Genomic DNA, 19,493 nt, shown 5'->3' on the forward strand with positions numbered 1-19,493 from the left:
GGTTTGTGGTGACTGTCTGGAACTCACAAATACTTCACAGAATGTTATAACCATGGAAGGTGAGAAACTAATAATTTTCCCAAAAACGTTGCTTTAGCCCCAATTTTTTCATTTTCACAAGACTAACAGGAGAAAATGGACCACACAATTTGTTGTGCAATTTCTCCTGAGTATGATGATACCCAAAATGCGGTCAGGAACTACTGTTTCGGCATACTGCAGGGCTCGGAAGGGAAGTGGTGCTACTTGAATTTTGGCTCACCATTGTAGCTAAAATAGATTGCAAACATTATGTTGCATTTGTAGAGCCCCTGACTTGCCAAAACAGCAGAAAACCCACATAAGTGACCCCATTTTGGAAATTATACACCTCAAGGAACTCAAGTATGGGTATTGCTAGCATCTGGAACCCACAGGTGCTTCACAAAACTTTATAGCATTAGGACACGAAAATAAAACATTACATTTTTTCCAGAAAAATGTTGCTTTAGTCTCACATTTTTAATTTTCCAAGAGTAGAAGGAGAAAATGGACAGCACAATTTGTTGTACAATTTATCCTGAGTATACAGGTGCTCCATATGTGGTAAACTACTGTTTGGTTGCACATCACAAGTAAACCGATTCTGAAAACTATACATCTCGAGGAATATATCTAGGGGTGTAGTGAGCAAATTTAACCTTCAGGTGATTCACAAAATTGGTTAACTTCAGACAAGGTAGATGAAAAAAAAATAATTTTTTCTGCTAAAATATTGACTTGTCCTGAATTATTTAATTTTCAAAAATGGCAATAGGAGATAATTGACATTACAACTTTTGCACAATTTCTCCTGAGTTCGCAAATGCCCATTTGTGGTCAAAAATTAATTTTGAAGCATAGTGCAAAGCTCAGAAGAAAAGGGGCACCATATTTCAGCTCAGATTTTACTGGCGTGGTTTGGGGGTGCCATATTACAATGGCAGAACCCTTAACATGCCAGAAGAGCAGACATCCATAAGGCAAAGTATTCATCTAGGGGTGCCATAAAGCATATTGACACCACAGGTGACCAACAGAGTTTTATGCCATTGGGTGGTGAATAGTGTTGAGCGATACCTTCTGATATCGGGAAATATCGGATCGGATCGGACCGATACCAAAAAAGTATCGGATATCGCCGATTCCGATACCGGAAACCAATGCAAGTCAATGGGACAGAAATATCGGAATTAAAATAAACCCTTTATTTCCTTGTAGGTTAATTCTACATGAAAGAAAACATCTAAGAATAATGTAGAATGTATTGGGGGAGGTGGAGGAGACATTAAAGGCATAGAGGATTAGCCCAATCAAATGGAATAGCAGGAATTAATTTTTTTTTTAAGACGTTCGGAGTTACAAAGATATTGACTATGTTAAAGGGGTTGTGTAGCAATAGAGGGAGATGTTCAGAAAAGGCACATATTGGCAGAGTGTTGGAATGGAGTGCTTCATCTAGCTTGGAGGTTGACTGAGCCCCTGACCCAGAGGACACGGCACGGATGCGGGCACCTGTATGCACAACAGACTGTGAGTAAAGCTTTGGAACTACATGCCCTGGTGTCCTCCAGTTATTCCTGCGCCAACACACTCAGCACTGCTACATCTCTGTGCCTGGCACTGCACCATCTGCATCTCTTCACTACCTCTCCATCTACACTGCCCTGGGACTACAGCCCTACCTATGGAGGGCCAAAACATCATTGCTGCACCACACCATCTGTCCCAGAGGATCTGTCTGAACGTCGGCTTAACATCTTCATTGCCGAACCCCACAGGTGGCGTCATGAATCATTCACTCATTAACTTTAATAATCATCCGCACGTTCAACATTTCCCTTTTACAATGGATGCCCAGGGCCATGGACCTGGTCACAGCTACCATGACATCTCCCATTGAAACCAATGGGCCCGGTAACCAGTACCCCACCAGCCCTGGCAGGCGATCCAATTTGGCGGAAATACATAACAGAACAGGTTGTCCGGGCTTTTCACATAATCTCAGTGCATATCTAGGCTGCAGAATGCTGACAATAAGTAATTTACCTTCTCTGGCTAGTCTGCACAGTTTCCAAGATATCATATTTTGCTTCTAAGATAAACATCCAGGGGGTGTTCTGGCATTGAAATGAGAACTTGTCGTTTCCTCCTCCCTCACTAGTTTCACTTTCCATAGATCACTGTTCAGCCTGTGTCTGGGGGAGGAGCAGCTAGGTGGTCTGCTCGCAGCCAATCACAGCCATGCCATTAGTTAACATGCCTACATGCCTAACAGGATGTGCCCACACTTCTTAGGATTCCTCATTGGCTGAGTTAAATCAAACTGGCTCATAGCATTATGGGAACTTCTGATTCCGGTATTCGATATGCAAAAAGTATCGGAACTCAGTATCGGAATTCCGATACTGCGAATATCGGCCGATACCCGATATTTGCAGTATCGGAATGCTCAACACTAGTGGTGAAGATAGAATAATGACTGTTATTCAATAAAATGTTGTTTTAGATCCAAGTTATTAATTTTTATAAGGGTTAATAAGAAAAAAATGACCATTGAATTTGTTGGATAATGTATACTGAGTGCGCTAATAACCTATATATAATCGTGACTACTTTTGAGACACAATACAAAGTTTAGAAGGGATGAAACCCCATAAAAGAGTGCAAATTTTACTAGAATAGTTTGCAGGTGGCATGTCATATTAGCAAAACCCCTTAGGTGCCAAAACAGCAGAAATCTCCCACAAGTGACACCATTTTGCAAACTGCACCCCTCAATGAATTAAACTAAAGGTCCAGTTAGCATATTTGATAGCATTGGTATATCACCAAATTTTATACTTTAGGGCATTGCAAAAAAGATTTGATTTTTACCACGAAAATGTTATTTTAGCACCAGAGTTCCAATTTTTACAAGAAGAAATTAGGTACAAAAAAGGCCTCATTATGTGTTACACAATTTCTCCTGAATGTAGCAATCGCACACATGTCGCTGTACAGTACTGTTTGGCCACAGAGTTTGGGAGGAAAGGAGCGCTATCTGACTTTTGGATCACAGATTTTCCTAGACTAGTTTGTGGACTCCATTTGCAGAGTCCCTAAGTGACAGAACATCAGAAAACTCCCTGAAGTGACCTCATTTTGAAATGGGTGTATTGATTACTTTGTTTTTGGAAAACACCAATGGAGTCAAATGCAGTAAATATTGCAAAATGAAAATTCCAAATCTGTCATTATAGTGCCCGTACATTGGGCCCAGCTCATGCTTCTGGAGACATGGAAACCCTAAATTAAGTGGGATCTCCTTACTAAAGTATTTTGTATTTTCTAGCCCAGATTTTGCTGATTTTTTTAGGGTGGGAGCCATAACGCTTTTCCAGAGCCTTTGTGCGAAAAGTAATGTGGAAGTCCCCTTTATTTCCATTAACAGATGAGGCACCTGAGAGGGGACTTGCTTTTTTTGTGGGTGGAGTTGAATGCTGTTGGTAACATTTTGGGGTACAGAACATTTTGGTTCAGTTCATATTTATTTTATGCTCTATGCTGAGCACTTACACTAGTGTTTTCATCTAAATCTCCAAAATACATGATTCAAATTAAACCCCAATGGATAAATTCACTATAATGAAGGAGCAGAGTTACTCCAGACTCTGTTAAGCAATGTCCTGTTTTCAAAGGTGCATAAAATTGTGGTTGAATGTGGCTTTGTGCATGCATAATAATATGTGTAAAAAGACAGCCACCTTCAAAACATAGGATAGATGCAAGCAAGTCCTCATGAACACTGCCTCATTACTCTCCTCCACTCTTATTCGTTCCTCACACAACCACCTCCAAGATTTCTCTCGAATATTCCCTATCTTCTGGAATGCCATGCCTCAACACGTCCTATTATCCACCACCCTCGGATCCTTCAAACGGAACCTGAAAACCCATCTTTTCAGGAAAGCCTACAGACTGCAATAACCATTCTGCCGCTTCACCACCGCCTGAGCTGCCACCTCATCACCACCAGAGCTGCTGCACCGCCGACCTTCTGTCTTTTCCCCGCTATCCCGTAGAATGTAAGTCTGCAAGGACAGGGTCCTCTCCCCTCTGTACCAGTCTGTCATTGTAAACTTGTTGTGGAAACTTGTTAACTGTTAACGATATCTATAACTTTGTATGTAACCCCCCTTCTCATGTACAGCACCATGGAATTAATGGCGCTACATAAATAAATAATAAAAATAATAATAATAATAATTACTGTGATTTTTCCATCTGGGGTTTTGTAAAAACACATATTTCAGAGATTTACAATTAAACCCCAATGCAAGTGTCAGAGTAGGGTGCAGGATTATTGTGTCTTTGGGAGGCAGAATAAACATATCAATGGCAGTTGAAGAATTGGTTTTATTTATTTATTTTTTATGCCATTCATCTTGGGGTATAAGTTATAAGTTGGCTTTATTCGTTAGGTCAGTATGATTATAGCATTGCCACATTTATATTTTTTTAGGTTTGGCTACTATCACACTAAATAACAAAAGACTGAAACTTCCAAACAGAAAACCAATGTGTACAGGTGCATAATAAGAGTAGCCATCTCTATATATAACTAACAAAGTTGCACTCTGTAGTGCTATAGCATGTAAACATGAAATATATGGTTTGCATTCAAGGATACCATTTTTATTTACATACAACTTTTTGATCACATTTTATCCCACTTGTCAGCTGTATAATGAAAAAACAAAGTTTTGCTACGTATTTTTTGTATTATTTTACAATGTTCATTGTAGGGGTAAAATATTGTGATCGTTTTATAGATCAGGTTTTTCCAGACTCGGCAATACCAAATGTGTACTTTTTTTGTTTATTTAATGTTTTTACATAAATATTTGTATTTATTGGTGTTATGGAATTTTTTATCTATTTTTTTTGGTTTTTTTTAATTTTTACAGGTCATTTTTTTAACTTTCATTACTCTGATCACTGGTATAATGCATTGCAATACACATGTACTGCAATGCATTACACCTGTCAGTGTTCCACTGTCAGAACACCTTTCAGACCATGCACCTGACATGGTATAGCAGTCTGCAGTTACTGGCATACCCTAAGGTCATTGTGACAACCATCGGCAGCCCGCAATTATGCATTGGAAGTGCCGATTGGGAGCCCCCACATACTCCTAGGTTTCTATTTGCTGCGATTGCGATTGATTGAGGCATTTAGAGAGTTAAACAGCCAGGGCAAAGTGGCACCACCTCAGGCTATAATAGTCAGAGTTCGTCTATCATTTAAGTTGTGCCCAAATGATTGGCATGATGTACAGGTACGTCTATTTGTATTAAGCACCTGCAAGAAATGCTGTACTGGTGCGTCATATGTTGGAAAGGGGTTAAAAAAAATCAGGAGAAATTTAATTTCACAAATGTATACTTTAATTGTTAACTTAATATACTTTGGCTTTGAAAATTTGTCGAAAATCTTTTTTGTTTCTTGGACCTGATATACAGCTGAATTATGCAAAAGTTATATACATGTTTTTCGGTAGATATAACATTGATTATAACAGCAAGCTGCAATATAGCTTTAACCGCTTAAACTCAATAGGCCAATCTGTCAGGTCTCAAAACATCTGGTAATTAAGTGAAATTGTAACAATGAGAATTATTTTAAGCTTAACATATTGTAAGTCTGCCAACAAGAAATGTACCTGCTAAATTGGGATGGCGTAATGAGAAATACTACCTTTCACTGTTCAGGGACGAACCGGTCTCACTGGTTATTTGCTTTGGGTGATACTGTTTATGCAGCAAGAACATAGCCAAGATCAGGGGTCCTGGGAAATGGCTGCAGATTTACAGTAATGAAAGACTAAATAAATGGATTTTAGGAATTATATACCATAGTAAAAATAGCATCAGCCCATATTCTTTTTCATTCCTGGAATATTATCTATATAAATTAAAAAGCAAAAAGAAAGTAACAAAAGTGTGTGTAAAAGAAAACATAAAATATGAATGAAAAAGAGAAATTTGTTACTGAGTTATCAATATTCACAAATAGAAGAAAAAGGCTCCCTCAAAATAAACCCCCTTCCTGATGTTGCTACATTCAGTGGCAACATTTTGGCAGTAAAAGTCTGACATTTCAATACATTTGATGAAAAAGGGCATGAAGTCAGTCAAGCTTTCTTTTGCTTATAGCATTATGTTAAAGGGTTATACACAAGTTGTCTTTTCAGCAGCACAGAACTCTACATTCTCGTTAGTTTCTTTACTTTCTGGTTTCTAGCGGGGTGGGCTCTCATCTTTGACTGACAGGTCTAGTGAATAACAGAACTGTAGTATTAGTAGAACTTTAAAGCTCAGCACAAGTTCTGCTGTAGCACATTCAGTTATCAAAGGACTAATCTGAGTCTACACTGTTATCAGTGTATTTACACATTGTGATATCAAGGCATTTGAAAAAAACACAAAGCTCTTTATAGTGAGAGAGCATGAATAGCAGACTTGCTTTGAAAGATGACAGCTGGTGATTTTAAAGTATGTCTCTTCATAAGATGAAAGGGAGAGGATGGGGAAGGACTGTGAGCAGCTTACTGTTGTATAGAAATAAATGGGCTGGAGAGAGCTAACTGGGATGTTAAGAGTTAAGGCCCCATTACACATAACGATGTCCCAGCGATCCCACCAATGATCCGACATGGATGGGATCGCTGGGACATCGTTAGGCTGATTGCTGGTGAGCTGTCACATAGACAGCCCCTCCAGCGATCTGGACCAGTGAGCAAGCTGGCTTCCAATGTAAACAGCGGGTATCTAGGAGCCGCGCGGCTCTTGGTTACCTGCTGTTTACCTTGGAAACCAGCGTGCTGCATTGCTGATCGTTGCTCTCCCACTGCCACACACAGCAATGCATGCTGGCCAGTGGGAGACCAACGATCAAAAAACAGCCCAGGACGATCCTGCACGATCAGCGATACCCGGCAGGGGGGCGGTCACTGGTCCATGTCACACACAGCGATTTCGCTGGCGAGATCACTGTGGCGTCACAAAATCAGCGATCTCGTTGGTGATATCGCTGTGCGTGACAGGGCCTTTAGACTTTCTTCTAGAATGTAACTACTGTGCACTTTGTCAGGTTCTGGAGGCCAAGTTCCATAGAAACCAGCTGCACACTATAAAAAATAAAAGCCTTTGCAGGAGAATGGCAGCAGTTAAAAAAGCAAGTCATTTGCAAACTTTCTTATTTTCATGCTGTATAAGTAATGAAAGCTATTTAAGATCTCGAAAATATTCATTTAAAAGGAGCAAACAAAAGCACAACATTTGTTTTTCCCAAAAAAATTTGACCAAAAGCATACAGTGAAGTGGGTGATAAATAGATAACAGGCACAAAGATGTGTTGCCAATGCCCTCATTCCACTAAATCTACCTTGCTGGTGAATGATGAACAGCTGTTTGAGATTTGCAAGCCAATGCTATAATGTGGGACATTTTTGCTAAGAGGTTCTCTTCACACAGTATATGCCACAGGTTTGATAAGATATTATTTAAGCTTCAAAATATGGAGAGAATAACAATTGCCCATGGGACCAGTAATGTATAACAAGCACAGCTGTAGCTGAGCCATTACATTTTGGCTTCCTGGAGTATTCAAAAGAAAATTCTGAGATCTGAATCTCGTTGCGAGGATATTGTTCTAAAGAAAAGTTAAAAATGGCTGTCTCTTCTAAATGTCATACCGGTGACACTGACCATTTTTAAAAAAAAAAAAAAAAGTTCATTAAATTACCTTATTTCAGTTTTTATATATCTGTCATGCATATTCGTAATAAAAAAAAGTGCTATTTCATTACTTTTTCTGCACTATTCATGAGTGTTATAACTTATTTTATGTTTTCCACTCATTCTCCTTCAGAATCATAGATATACTTAATCATCCTGGCAAAGGAATTGTGGCTTTTTGGAACCTACAAGTAACCCAGCTTCCAGGGCAAAAAGCTCACCAACTTCTCTTATATACTGTGTACAAGTGAACATATTTTCTATGCCGTTGCACTGTTTTATAACGTACATTTACATGTTTCCTAGGCACAACAGCACTTTACTTATTTCTATTGATGCATCCTTACATCCTAAGCAACTTTCCTAATCCAAAGACTTTTGAGGAAGTTCAATTCTTTAATGGAAACAACTATCACAAAGGAATTGACTGGTAAGATGAATATATTGAGTTTGCAATTAAATGTTGATGCATTGAAATACCTGCCAATACAATGGAGACAGACATGTTGTTTTAATCCAGAGAACTAAAACTAGTTCATGTATTTTGGAGTTCTTGTTTGCTAAAATTTCATTCATGAGAGAGCTCATTGATATTGGCTTTTTTTTAAAGCTTTGTTTATCACATAGCCATAATAGGCCTTTTATGAAGGAACTCTACTGTGCCACTATCTGCTTCTGATTTCAAATGAATGCATATACTTTTTGTAGAAATCAAGGTAAAATAAATATCGTGACATGTTTCATTGGACTCCATATGTGTCGAAAGTATTTCAGCATTTACAAAGCCCACTATAGCATTGCATTGAGGCCATCAGGCTTCCTATTTAGGATTCTCTTCTGACTCAATTCCCATGAGCATTATCTCTGAAGAATGTAGCTCTGAAGATGTCACGAGGTGCACTTCGATAGCATGGTGTGCAGAGATATCAGATGCCTAGTTGTGCCAAAAACAAATGGAAATAAATTTCACTCATGTGAAGGAGCACCAAAGCAGGATTCACTAAATCATCCCAGACAGATGTCTGTCCAGCCTCTCTTTGAAGATTTCCATGGAAGGAGAACTCACCACTAGAGTTGAGTGAAACGGTCGAACAATTTCAAAAGTCGCCGACTTTTGGCAAAGTCGGGTTTCATGAAACGAAACCCGACCCTAGGATGAGGTCGGCCACGAGGACGGCGACTTACGCGCCAAAGTCGCGTTTCAAAAGTTTGTTTAGCGCTCTTTTTCAGCCAATCAGGATCCACGGACACTGTGGGCAACGTGATGACATAGGCAGGGGTCACCACCATCTTTCAGAAGGGCATGCAAGTGATTGGCTTGCTTTGGTGGGCGTCACAGGGGTTATAAAAGGGCATGCACGCCGACCACCATCTTACTTCTGCCGATCTTAGCATAGGGAGAGGTTGCTGATTCTGTAGGGAGAGCGTTAGGCAGGGAAGAAGAAAAAAAAACTGCTTCTGCTGCTAGCGATTTTGCCTGTGCAACACACCAGTCACTGTGTATGCAGTGCAAGGGGAGGCTATATTGTGGTGGATCAGCGGTGTTGGTTGTTAGGCTGCCTTCTAAGGCTTCCTGACAGCTGCATTGCTGTTTCCCCACTGCTCTGCAAACTGCTTTTTTAAAAGCAATCCCAATTTTTTTTTTTGTCCTGCTGAGGTACTGAGCGTGCATTTATTCACACCATACAGCGGTGTACGCTCCTCACACAGTACCGTGTAATGGCTGTTATCACAGCCACAGTGAAGCTATCTGTGTGTCACTGTGGAAGGATAAGTGGAGGACTTGTTCCGTTCTTACAGACCTACACTCTAGGGAGATTCCTATTCTGCCCAATTCTACAATTCACTTTTTTCACACCTGTGCCATCGAGCCTGTGACATAGCGCTCTGATATTCAGTGGGCCTCACACAATCCAAAAGTGTCCAGTGTCCACAAGTGTCTGCAGAAATTCAAAATCTCCCTTATCCTGTAGTCACTTTTTTCACACCTGCTGCATCGAGCCTGTGACATAGCGCTCTGATATTCAGTGGGCCTCACACAATCCAAAAGTGTCCAGTGTCCACAAGTGTCTGCAGAAATTCAAAATCTCCCTTATCCTGTAGTCACTTTTTTCACACCTGTGCCATTGAGCCTGTGACATAGCGCTCTGATATTCAGTGGGCCTCACACAATCCAAAAGTGTCCAGTGTCCACAAGTGTCTGCAGAAATTCAAAATCTCCCTTATCCTGTAGTCACTTTTTTCACACCTGCTGCATCGAGCCTGTGACATAGCGCTCTGATATTCAGTGGGCCTCACACAATCCAAGTGTCCAGTTTCCACAAGTGTCTGCAGAAATTCAAAATCTCCCTTATTATGTAGTCACTTTTTTCACACCACTGAGCCACCGTGCTATAAAGGCAAATTACAAAACATCATGCCACAGGAGAACCTTGACCTAATATTGGCTAATAAACAAGCAACTCTGGTAAATCGGTTGCTTGAGGCATTCCCAGCACACAGCAGCGGTGATGGTTCTCACACGAGCCGTACGGGCCGGGGGCAGCTTGGCAGAGGTGTTCATGGTGCACACAGCAGAAGTGGCGTTGGAGACAGGGGTTTCATGACAATGTTGTGGACTGATTTTTCAAGTACCGCTCACACAACTGGTAATACAGCATCGATGGAAAGTGACAGGAGACAGCAGTTGTCAACTATGGTTACAAACTACTTTTCCTCCCATATCGATGTTCTCCCACACATGTCATTCCCCTTTGACTATTGGGCCGCTAAACTGGACACCTGGCCTGAATTGGCACAATATGCCTTATAGGAGCTCGCTTGCCCAGCTGCAAGTGTGCTATCGGAAAGAGTCTTCAGTGCAGCTGGATCAATCCTGACAGAAAAAAGGACCCGTCTGTCAACCCAAAATGTGGATGATCTAACCTTCATTAAAATGAACCATGCATGGGTTTCCAAGGATTTTATCCCACCTTCCCCTGATGACACATAGGGTGACAGAAAAATGGCTTGCTTTGGTCCACCTCTTCCTGGGACTTGACCTATTTTGCCTTTTGCATCAGCTGAATGTCCAACATCAACATATGCCACTTTCTAAAACTCCCTAACTGTGCAGCCCCCCCCCACGGCCGGGGTCACCACCTAGCGCACAACACCGTGCGAGTGCCGTTGCCCTGGACAGGTGGGTAGGCCGACTCTTGGGCGCGGGCACTGGCACAGGGTCCCTCATAGTGCAATCAAGTGTCTCTGACGGTGGTGGTGCACACCCGCCGTCAGACACACCGCCGTAATATGAGGGGCCCAGTGCCAGTACCGACACCCACGAGTGGGCCCCCTTGCTTGGGCAGGGCCCCAGCATTTGCAATCTTTACCTCTCCCTGCTCCTCCGCTGTGTAGTCTGGGCCGTCAAATCCATACTGTGCCTGACACCGTCTGAGCCTGCCTCCTGATGTATAGACATATCTTTTGAATGTGTACGCTATCCATACATGTTATCCGGGGATACGGTACCCTTTCTCACCTTTGTGCAATCACGTGCAAGCCATACTGGGCCTAACACCGTCTGAGCCTGCCTCCTGATGTATAGACATATCTTTTGAATGTGTACGCTATCCATACATGTTATCCGGGGATACGGTACCCTTTCTCACCTTTGTGCAATCACTTGCAAGCCATACTGGGCCTAACACCATCTGAGCCTGCCTCCTGATGTATAGACATATCTTTTGAATGTGTACGCTATCCATACATGTTATCCGGGGATACGGTACCCTTTCTCACCTTTGTGCAATCACGTGCAAGCCATACTGGGCCTAACACCGTCTGAGCCTGCCTCCTGATGTATAGACATATCTTTTGAATGTGTACGCTATCCATACATGTTATCTGGGGATACGGTACCCTTTCTCACCTTTGTGCAATCACTTGCAAACCATACTGGGCCTAACACCGTCTGAGCCTGCCTCCTGATGTATAGGCATATCTTTTGAATGTGTACGCTATCCATACATGTTATCCGGAGATACGGTATCCTTTCTCACCTTTGTGCAATCACTTGCAAGCCATACTGGGCCTAACACCGTCTGACCCTGCCTCCTGATGTATAGACATATCTTTTGAATGTGTACGCTATCCATACATGTTATCCGGGGATACGGTACCCTTTCTCACCTTTGTGCAATCACTTGCAAGCCATACTGGGCCTAACACCGTCTGAGCCTGCCTCCTGATGTATAGACATATCTTTTGAATGTGTACGCTATCCATACATGTTATCCGGGGATACGTTACCCTTTCTCACCTTTGTGCAATCATGTGTAATCCATACTGGGCGTGAGAACGGCTGGCGAGCTGTTAAGCAAGCTACAGCACCTGTGGTTTGCACACGTAAGTTTTTCATTTTTTCAGGAATGTCGGTTAGGCCTAATTCCGGAACTGCGGTTGACCTGCACTTACTGGGAAATCATCGTTCGCGAGTAATAATTGTAATCAGTGATCCCCATCACTAACGTTGTTCAGCGGGTTATCTGCTCCTGTAAGCGACAAACGCTGGCCTTTTCAGTGTAGCGCACATGCAGCCACGGACATGTAAGGGCATGACACACCAGTTATTGGCCAATCTCATGTGCCAGAGCCTCACGTGTCCCTCTAGTAAGCCGGACTCGGACCGCAGGGCATGACGGAGTCTCATTCGTTAACGGAATTAAGCTTGCAATGTGTGCATCTGTTCTGTAGCTGGCATGGTTGAGGTTGCCCGTGTTGAGTCAAATTACGCCGTAGGCTCCATTCCTGGTGGTGCCCTTCTGGACATTCCTTTAAGGTTCAGCTTTGCAACCATACTGCCCACGTAAAACAAACACTTTGCCTTCATGAACGCTGTTTGGAGGGTCATGACTCGTGGGAATAACGCCGCCCAATCAGTTAACCTGCTAGAGAGATCCTTCATTGCTCCCAAGCATGACATCACACTCCCTAGGAGGAAGGTAATGCCACTGTGGCGACCGTACTCCTGGGCGCGACACAAGTGCACTGATGCCCAGCCACTGCTCGATGAATCTGCTGGTACATTGACCCAGACCACTACATTCCCCTCGCACGCTACACGGCCTGAATCTGCCCCTGATGAAACTCAGGTTACCCTTCCCATATACAGTTCCATCTTACACGGTGACAAAGAGGAAGCTGCAGATGAAAGTGCAGGTTCGGCCCACCCGCCATCAGACACACCACCGTACTATCAGGGGCCCTGTGCCAGTGCCGTCGCCAACGAGTGGGCCCCCCCTGCTTGCTCAGGATCACAGCACTTGCAAGGTTGAAATACTGTGCAGTGAGATGGAAGATGGGGACGACGAGGAGTCCAGACTAGTACAGGGATTCCCTAGCGAGGAGACTTATTTGATTGTTTTCAATGTTGGGACAGCAATTTTTGGGGAGCACTATACTCTGGAGAATGATAGATGGGGCCCACTATACACTGGAACATTCCAAAGGTGGACATCAGACACTGGAACAGCATTTACAGGGCCCATTATACACTAGAGCATTAGAAATGGGGCCCATTATGTTTGGAGCATTATTTGGGCCCATAAGACAGTGGAGCTTCATCCATGGGGACCAACATATACTGTAGCATTATGTGGAGCGCATCATATACTGTTTCAAACATTATATGGGACCAATGATTCTGTATGGAGAAATAGATGGGCCTCGTCATTAGATGTAAAAAGTGAAGTATTTTTCATTGTACTATACCGCTATTTCTCAGCCGTATCGGAGCATGATGAGTTGTGGTATGTGTTAAAGGGGCGCTCTTTCGCCCAGGGCACATGAAAACCTGGAGCCAGCCCTACCCCCCCACAACTTTAGCCAAATAACCCCCATTTTTCAGTGCGTAACTTGTATTATGAAGTTAATTAAGGTTGACCAGCTTAAGTAAGAAGAATTGATGCTTTTGGCATTCAAATGAGCACTGTAGGTGTATTTCCTGTCCTCCTCTCACTGCCGACTTTTTTTCCCCATTGACTTACATTGGGTTTCGTGTTTGGGGACGACCCCGACTTTTCCCTATAATCGGCCGATCTTGCTCGACCCGACTTTTGGAAAAGTCGGGTTTCACGAAACGAAACTCGACCATAAAAAACCAAAAGTCGCTCAACTCTACTCACCACATCTCGTGGCAGTCTGCTCCACTCATTGATCACCAGGTCAAAAAGTTTTTCTAATATCTAATCTGTGTCTCCTTCCATTCAGTTTCATCCCATTGCTTCTAGTCTTTCCTTGTGCAAATGAGAATAAAGATGATCCTTCTATAATTTTACAGCTCTTGAAATATTTGTAGACAGCTATTATGTCTCCTCTCATTCTTTTTTTTGCAAGCTAAACGTTCCCAAATCTTGTAACCATTTCTCACAGGACATGGTTTGCAGACCGGTCACCATTCTGGTCGCTCTTCTCTGAACTTGCTCCAGTTTGTGATGTCTTTTTAAAAATGTGATGGGCAAAACTGGACACAGTATTCCAGATGAAGTCTGACCAAAGAGGAGTAGACGGCAATAATGACTTCACATGATCTAGACTGTATGTTTCAGTTAATACATCCCAGAATTGCATTTGCCTTTTTAACTGCTGCATCATACTGTTGACTCATGTTCAGTTTATGATCTATTAGTATACCCAAGTGTTTTTCACATGTGCTGTTGATTAGCCCTATTCCTCCCATTCTGTATATTTTTTTCATTGTTATTGCCCAGATGTAGTACTTTGTATTTTCCCTGTTAAAAATCATTCTGTTAGTTGCTGCCACTACTCCAGTTTATTTATATCTGTTTGAATCCTCTCTCTCTTCTCTATTATTAGCTATCCCACCTAGCTTTGTGTCATCAGCAAATTTAATCATTTTACCCTCAATTCCTTCATCTAAATCATTGATAAAGATGTTGAATAATACAGGGCCTGGGACAGAACCCTGTGGTACCCCACTTGAGAAATTCTTCCAACTGAATGTGCAGCCATTTTCGACCACTCTTTGGGTCAGATCACTAAGCCAGTTATGAATCCACATTGTTCTTCTGGGCCGACGTTAGTGTCTCAGCGATCATGACTTCCTCAATCTTGGCTTCATGATGGCTCTCCAGACAAGGCGCTTCCATCGGTTCATGGTCCCGCCAAGGTTTGAGTAGGTTCCTATGGTATACCTGGTGCGGCTCCCTGCGACCTGGTTGGTGTACCCTGTAATTCACGTCCTCCAAGTTTTTCTACTATCTCATACGGGCCTTGCCACTTTGCCAAAAATTTGCTCTCCACTGTAGGGATAAGCCAAAAAATGAAGAAAAATGCAGCACTTGTGGAATCCGTTAATAAACTATAGTCCTTTATTGAATTAGTTGGACAAGGTCAGCATGAGGGCTAGGTGCGTTAGCAACATGCAGGGAAAAAGACTACAGCTGTTTCGCGTTACACACGCTTCAACAGGACCAGATGCATCAATTACAACGTCATATCCTTTTATAAGGCTTGTAATCAAAAAATTACCATACAATTACATATTCAAATTAAAAACAGCAAAAATGCCAAAACATTTTTTAAAAACAATGCAAAAAATGCATCCAATTTACTGATTGTAAGTTATCAACAAATATATTAAAGCAATATTATAGGAACACAGAATATTCTAATCTATCATTTAACCCCAAAGCTCCTTGTGCATTGGTTTTGATAATCCACCTTGCTTCACGTTGCAATAATAATTTATTGTGATCACCACCTCCTGGTGGGAATTTCACCACTTCTAAACTTGCAAACTTCAAACAAGATGGGTTAGATCCATGTGCCTCCTGTATATGCTTTATCAGCCTCAAAGATCCTTTACCTGTTGAAATGGAACGGACATGTTCCCGAAATAGTACAAACATAGGTCTTATTGTCTTCCCTAGATAGTAATAAAAGCAAGGACAAAAAACTATATACACCACAAATTTTGTTTTACAAGTGACTAAATCCCGTATTCTATGGTGAATAGGGCCAATCTGTAAAGAATTACCAATTAGATGTTGGTCACAGAAACTGCAGTCCCACATTTAAAATTTCCTTTAGGAACATTAGAAGTTAACCAGGTTTCCTGTGTATTGCAAACACGTTTGCGCACTAATAGATCAGAAAGATTGTTAGTTCTTTTATAGGAAAAAATGAGGTTTAATTTTGTATAGTTTATTAAGGTCCTTGTCGGCATTTAATACATGCCAATTTTTACGAATCGATGCATGGATAACCTTATCCAAAGGACTGTGTTTAAAGCAAAAATTAAAGTGTTTTTCCTGAGGTGTGGCATTATTTTTGTTATTATTAGTGCCTGTCTGATCTCGGGCAGTGTTTTTTCTCAATGTGTCAGTTTGTGAAAATTTAGAGACACGATCCGCAGCTTTATTCAGTATTTCTCTGGGGTACCCCCTTATTAATAAACTGGGATTTGAGATTTTTCATTTCATTTGTTCCTCAAATGTGTCGTTGTCATTATTTATTTTCCTCAGTCTCAACATTTGGCTATAAGGCAAACTTCTTTTAGTACAACAAGGTTTTGCTGATTCAAAATGTAACAGGGAATTTGCAGCGGTTATTTTTCTATGAACCTTAGTAATAATTTCATTATTTTTTATAGCAATATCAATATCCAAAAAATTCAAATTATTTCCTCCAAAGTTAGATGTAAACCGCTTATTCTCATCATTGGTATCGTTCAAAAATGCCACAAAATTATGAAATTCTATTTCCCCTCCATCCCAAATGATGAAAATGTCATCCACAAAGAGCAAAAAACACTTTCTATGTTTAAGAAAGGGGTTTCCAAGACTGGTATTATATTTTTCTTCAAATGCCGCTAAAAATAGATTTGCGAACACACAAGCCGTACCCATAGCGGTATCGACCTTCTGCAAATACCACTGATCAAGAAATTTAAATGCATTATGAGTCAAGATGAATTCTAAACCTTCTACAATAAAGGAAATAAACTCTTCAGTTTTTTCTGAATTCTGCAATATTTTTTGACTATATTGATTCCAGTTATTTGTGGTATTCTAGTGTATAGGTTTTCCATGTCTATGGATGTAAGGGCAAAATTAGGCTGCCAATCAAACGACTTTAAAACCAGTAAAAAATCCCCAGAATCTTTCACATATAAAGGAATCTGCCTCAATAAAGGTTTCAAACACCAGTCTAAGTACTGGGATAGAGGTTCAGTGAGTGAATTTTTCCCAGAAACAATGGGACACCCTTGGGTTTTTTCAAAGATTTGTGGATTTTTGGAATAGTATACCAATGGGGAATTCCTGGATAAATTGGAAACAATTTTTCTCCTTCCTTTTTTGTTAATGAAAAGAGGAGGATGAATGACCTCATGGAGATCAACATCCGACACTGCGGAGACACCATCACGTGTTTCTCAACGCAGTGATTCTAGAGCACTGCTCCCATCCCTTATGGGAAATATGTAAAACATGCAAATATATAAGCCGCGGAGACACCATCACATGTTTCTCAACGCAGGCAGTGACTAGCCAGGTCTTTCACCGGGAAGGAACAACCACGGGAAGGGCAGTCTCCAATGAAGGAAACCACCTATGCCAAAACATGGTATCCATCCACAGACAGCTGTTTCGGGGTATTGCCCCTCATCAGTGTGGAGTAGGAAACTGGCTAGTAGGAGCAATGCCTAGTAACAGACCATGAAAAGAGGAGGATGAATGACCTCATGGAGATCAACATCCGACACTGCGGAGACACCATCACGTGTTTCTCAACGCAGTGATTCTAGAGCACTGCTCCCATCCCTTATGGGAAATATGTAAAACATGCAAATATATAAGCCGCGGAGACACCATCACATGTTTCTCAACGCAGGCAGTGACTAGCCAGGTCTTTCACCGGGAAGGAACAACCACGGGAATTCCTGGATAAATTGGAAACAATTTTTCTCCTTCCTTTTTTGTTAACACCCCATTTTCAACATTTTTCTGAATAAAAGACCTCAATTTAGCCTTCATTTTAGGAATTGGATAATAATCTAGCCGCAAATATGTATCAGCATTGCTTAATTGAGCTCTCCCCCTCTTCAATATAATAATCTTTGTCTAGAAGGACAATATTGCCCCCTTTGTCAGCTTTACGAAATATTATGTCATGCCATTGTTGCATGTCTTTAAGGGCATGAAATACACGTTCAGATACATTTTTATTAAGGGATTGGTAAAGCAATGCTTCTACATCTTTGACCACTAGGTCATGAAACAAATCAATGACATTACCTGATGCAATAGGAGGCATATAATTAGATTTTATCCCGCCCATAAATGGAGCCACAGAATCAAAATTTTCATTAGGAGTGACTATATCCGTATTAGGATGCGTTATTTCCAAAAGTGCTGCTACATCATTCAGATGTTCTGGGTTTTCAGGTGGATACACCATAAAACCCAGAGTTCCAATGGAAACCAAGTTTTTCTTTCCTAATACAGGATTTATTGCCTCCCTATTAGCGAACGCTTTGTGCAAATGAAGTTTTCTTACACCTTTATACATCAATCTTAAATTCTGCTAAATCAAAAGACTCAGGAATAGTGTTGAGCGATACCATCCGATACCCTAAAATATCGGATCAGATGGTATCGGCCCGATACGAAAAAAGTATCGGGTATCGCAGATTCCGATACCGGAAGTCCCATTCAAGTCTATGGGACTTCCGGTATCGGAATAAGAAAAACCCTTTTCTGTCCTTGTACAGCCTCTTGGGGGGTGTACAGACCTTCTAGGGGTCTGTGCCGACTGCCCGGGGGTCTGTGTGGACTGCCGGGGGTCTGTACCGGCCTGCCGGGGGGCTGGGCCGGCCTGCCAGTGGTCTGTACCGATTGTCCGGGGGTCTGTGCAGGCTGCGGGGGTCTGTACCGGCCTGCCGGGGGGCTGTGCCGGCCTGCGGGTGGTCTATACCGACTGTCCGGGGGTCTGTGCAGGCTGCGGGGGTCTGTGCAGGATCATCCGATGGGACAACAAGTCCCATCGGGTGATGCCTGCTACCATGACGGTGATTGACACATTAGCCAATGATGGGACAGTAGTAGTCCCATCATCCGGCTAATGTGTTGAATGTACAAAAAAAAATACATACTACATACATGCTACATGCTACATACATACTACATACATGCAACATACATAATACATACATACTACATATATACTACAATCATACAACATACATACATACTACATATATGCTACATACATGCAACATACATACTACATACATGTTACATATATACTACATGCATGCGACATACATACATACTACATACTGTATATACCACATGCATGCAACATGCATACTACATATATACTACATGTAACATGCATACTACATATATACTACATATATACTACATGCATGCAACATGCATATATACAATATACAGTATATACTACATGCAACATACATGCTACATATATACTACATGCATGTAACATACATATATACTACATATATACTACATGCAACATACATACTACATATATACTACATATATACCACATGCATGCAACATACATATATACAACATATATACTACATGCATGCAACATGCATACTACATATATACCACATATATACTACATGCATGCAGCATACATATATACTACATATACTAC

The 19,493-nt window shown here is 41.5% G+C and overlaps 1 protein-coding gene across 4 annotated transcripts in view; it reads left to right on the forward strand.

Annotated features, from left to right (window-relative positions):
* Positions 1-19,493, forward strand: part of LOC141086132 (bifunctional heparan sulfate N-deacetylase/N-sulfotransferase 4-like) — a 975,622-nt gene that overhangs the window by 856,040 nt on the left and 100,089 nt on the right. For all 4 annotated transcript variants that reach the window (XR_012231517.1, XR_012231516.1, XM_073571871.1 and 1 more), the window contains exon 9: positions 8,109-8,232. Coding sequence is in view for 2 of the 4 variants with exons in the window: in XM_073571871.1 (XP_073427972.1) it covers positions 8,109-8,232 (124 nt within the window). In the remaining 2 variants the exon portion in view is untranslated. The remainder of the gene's footprint in view (positions 1-8,108; positions 8,233-19,493) is intronic.

Source organism: Dendrobates tinctorius, unplaced genomic scaffold (genome assembly GCF_039654945.1).
Source record: "Dendrobates tinctorius isolate UK_male_01 unplaced genomic scaffold, ASM3965494v1 ptg000030l, whole genome shotgun sequence".
Classification (NCBI taxonomy): Eukaryota; Metazoa; Chordata; class Amphibia; order Anura; family Dendrobatidae; genus Dendrobates; species Dendrobates tinctorius.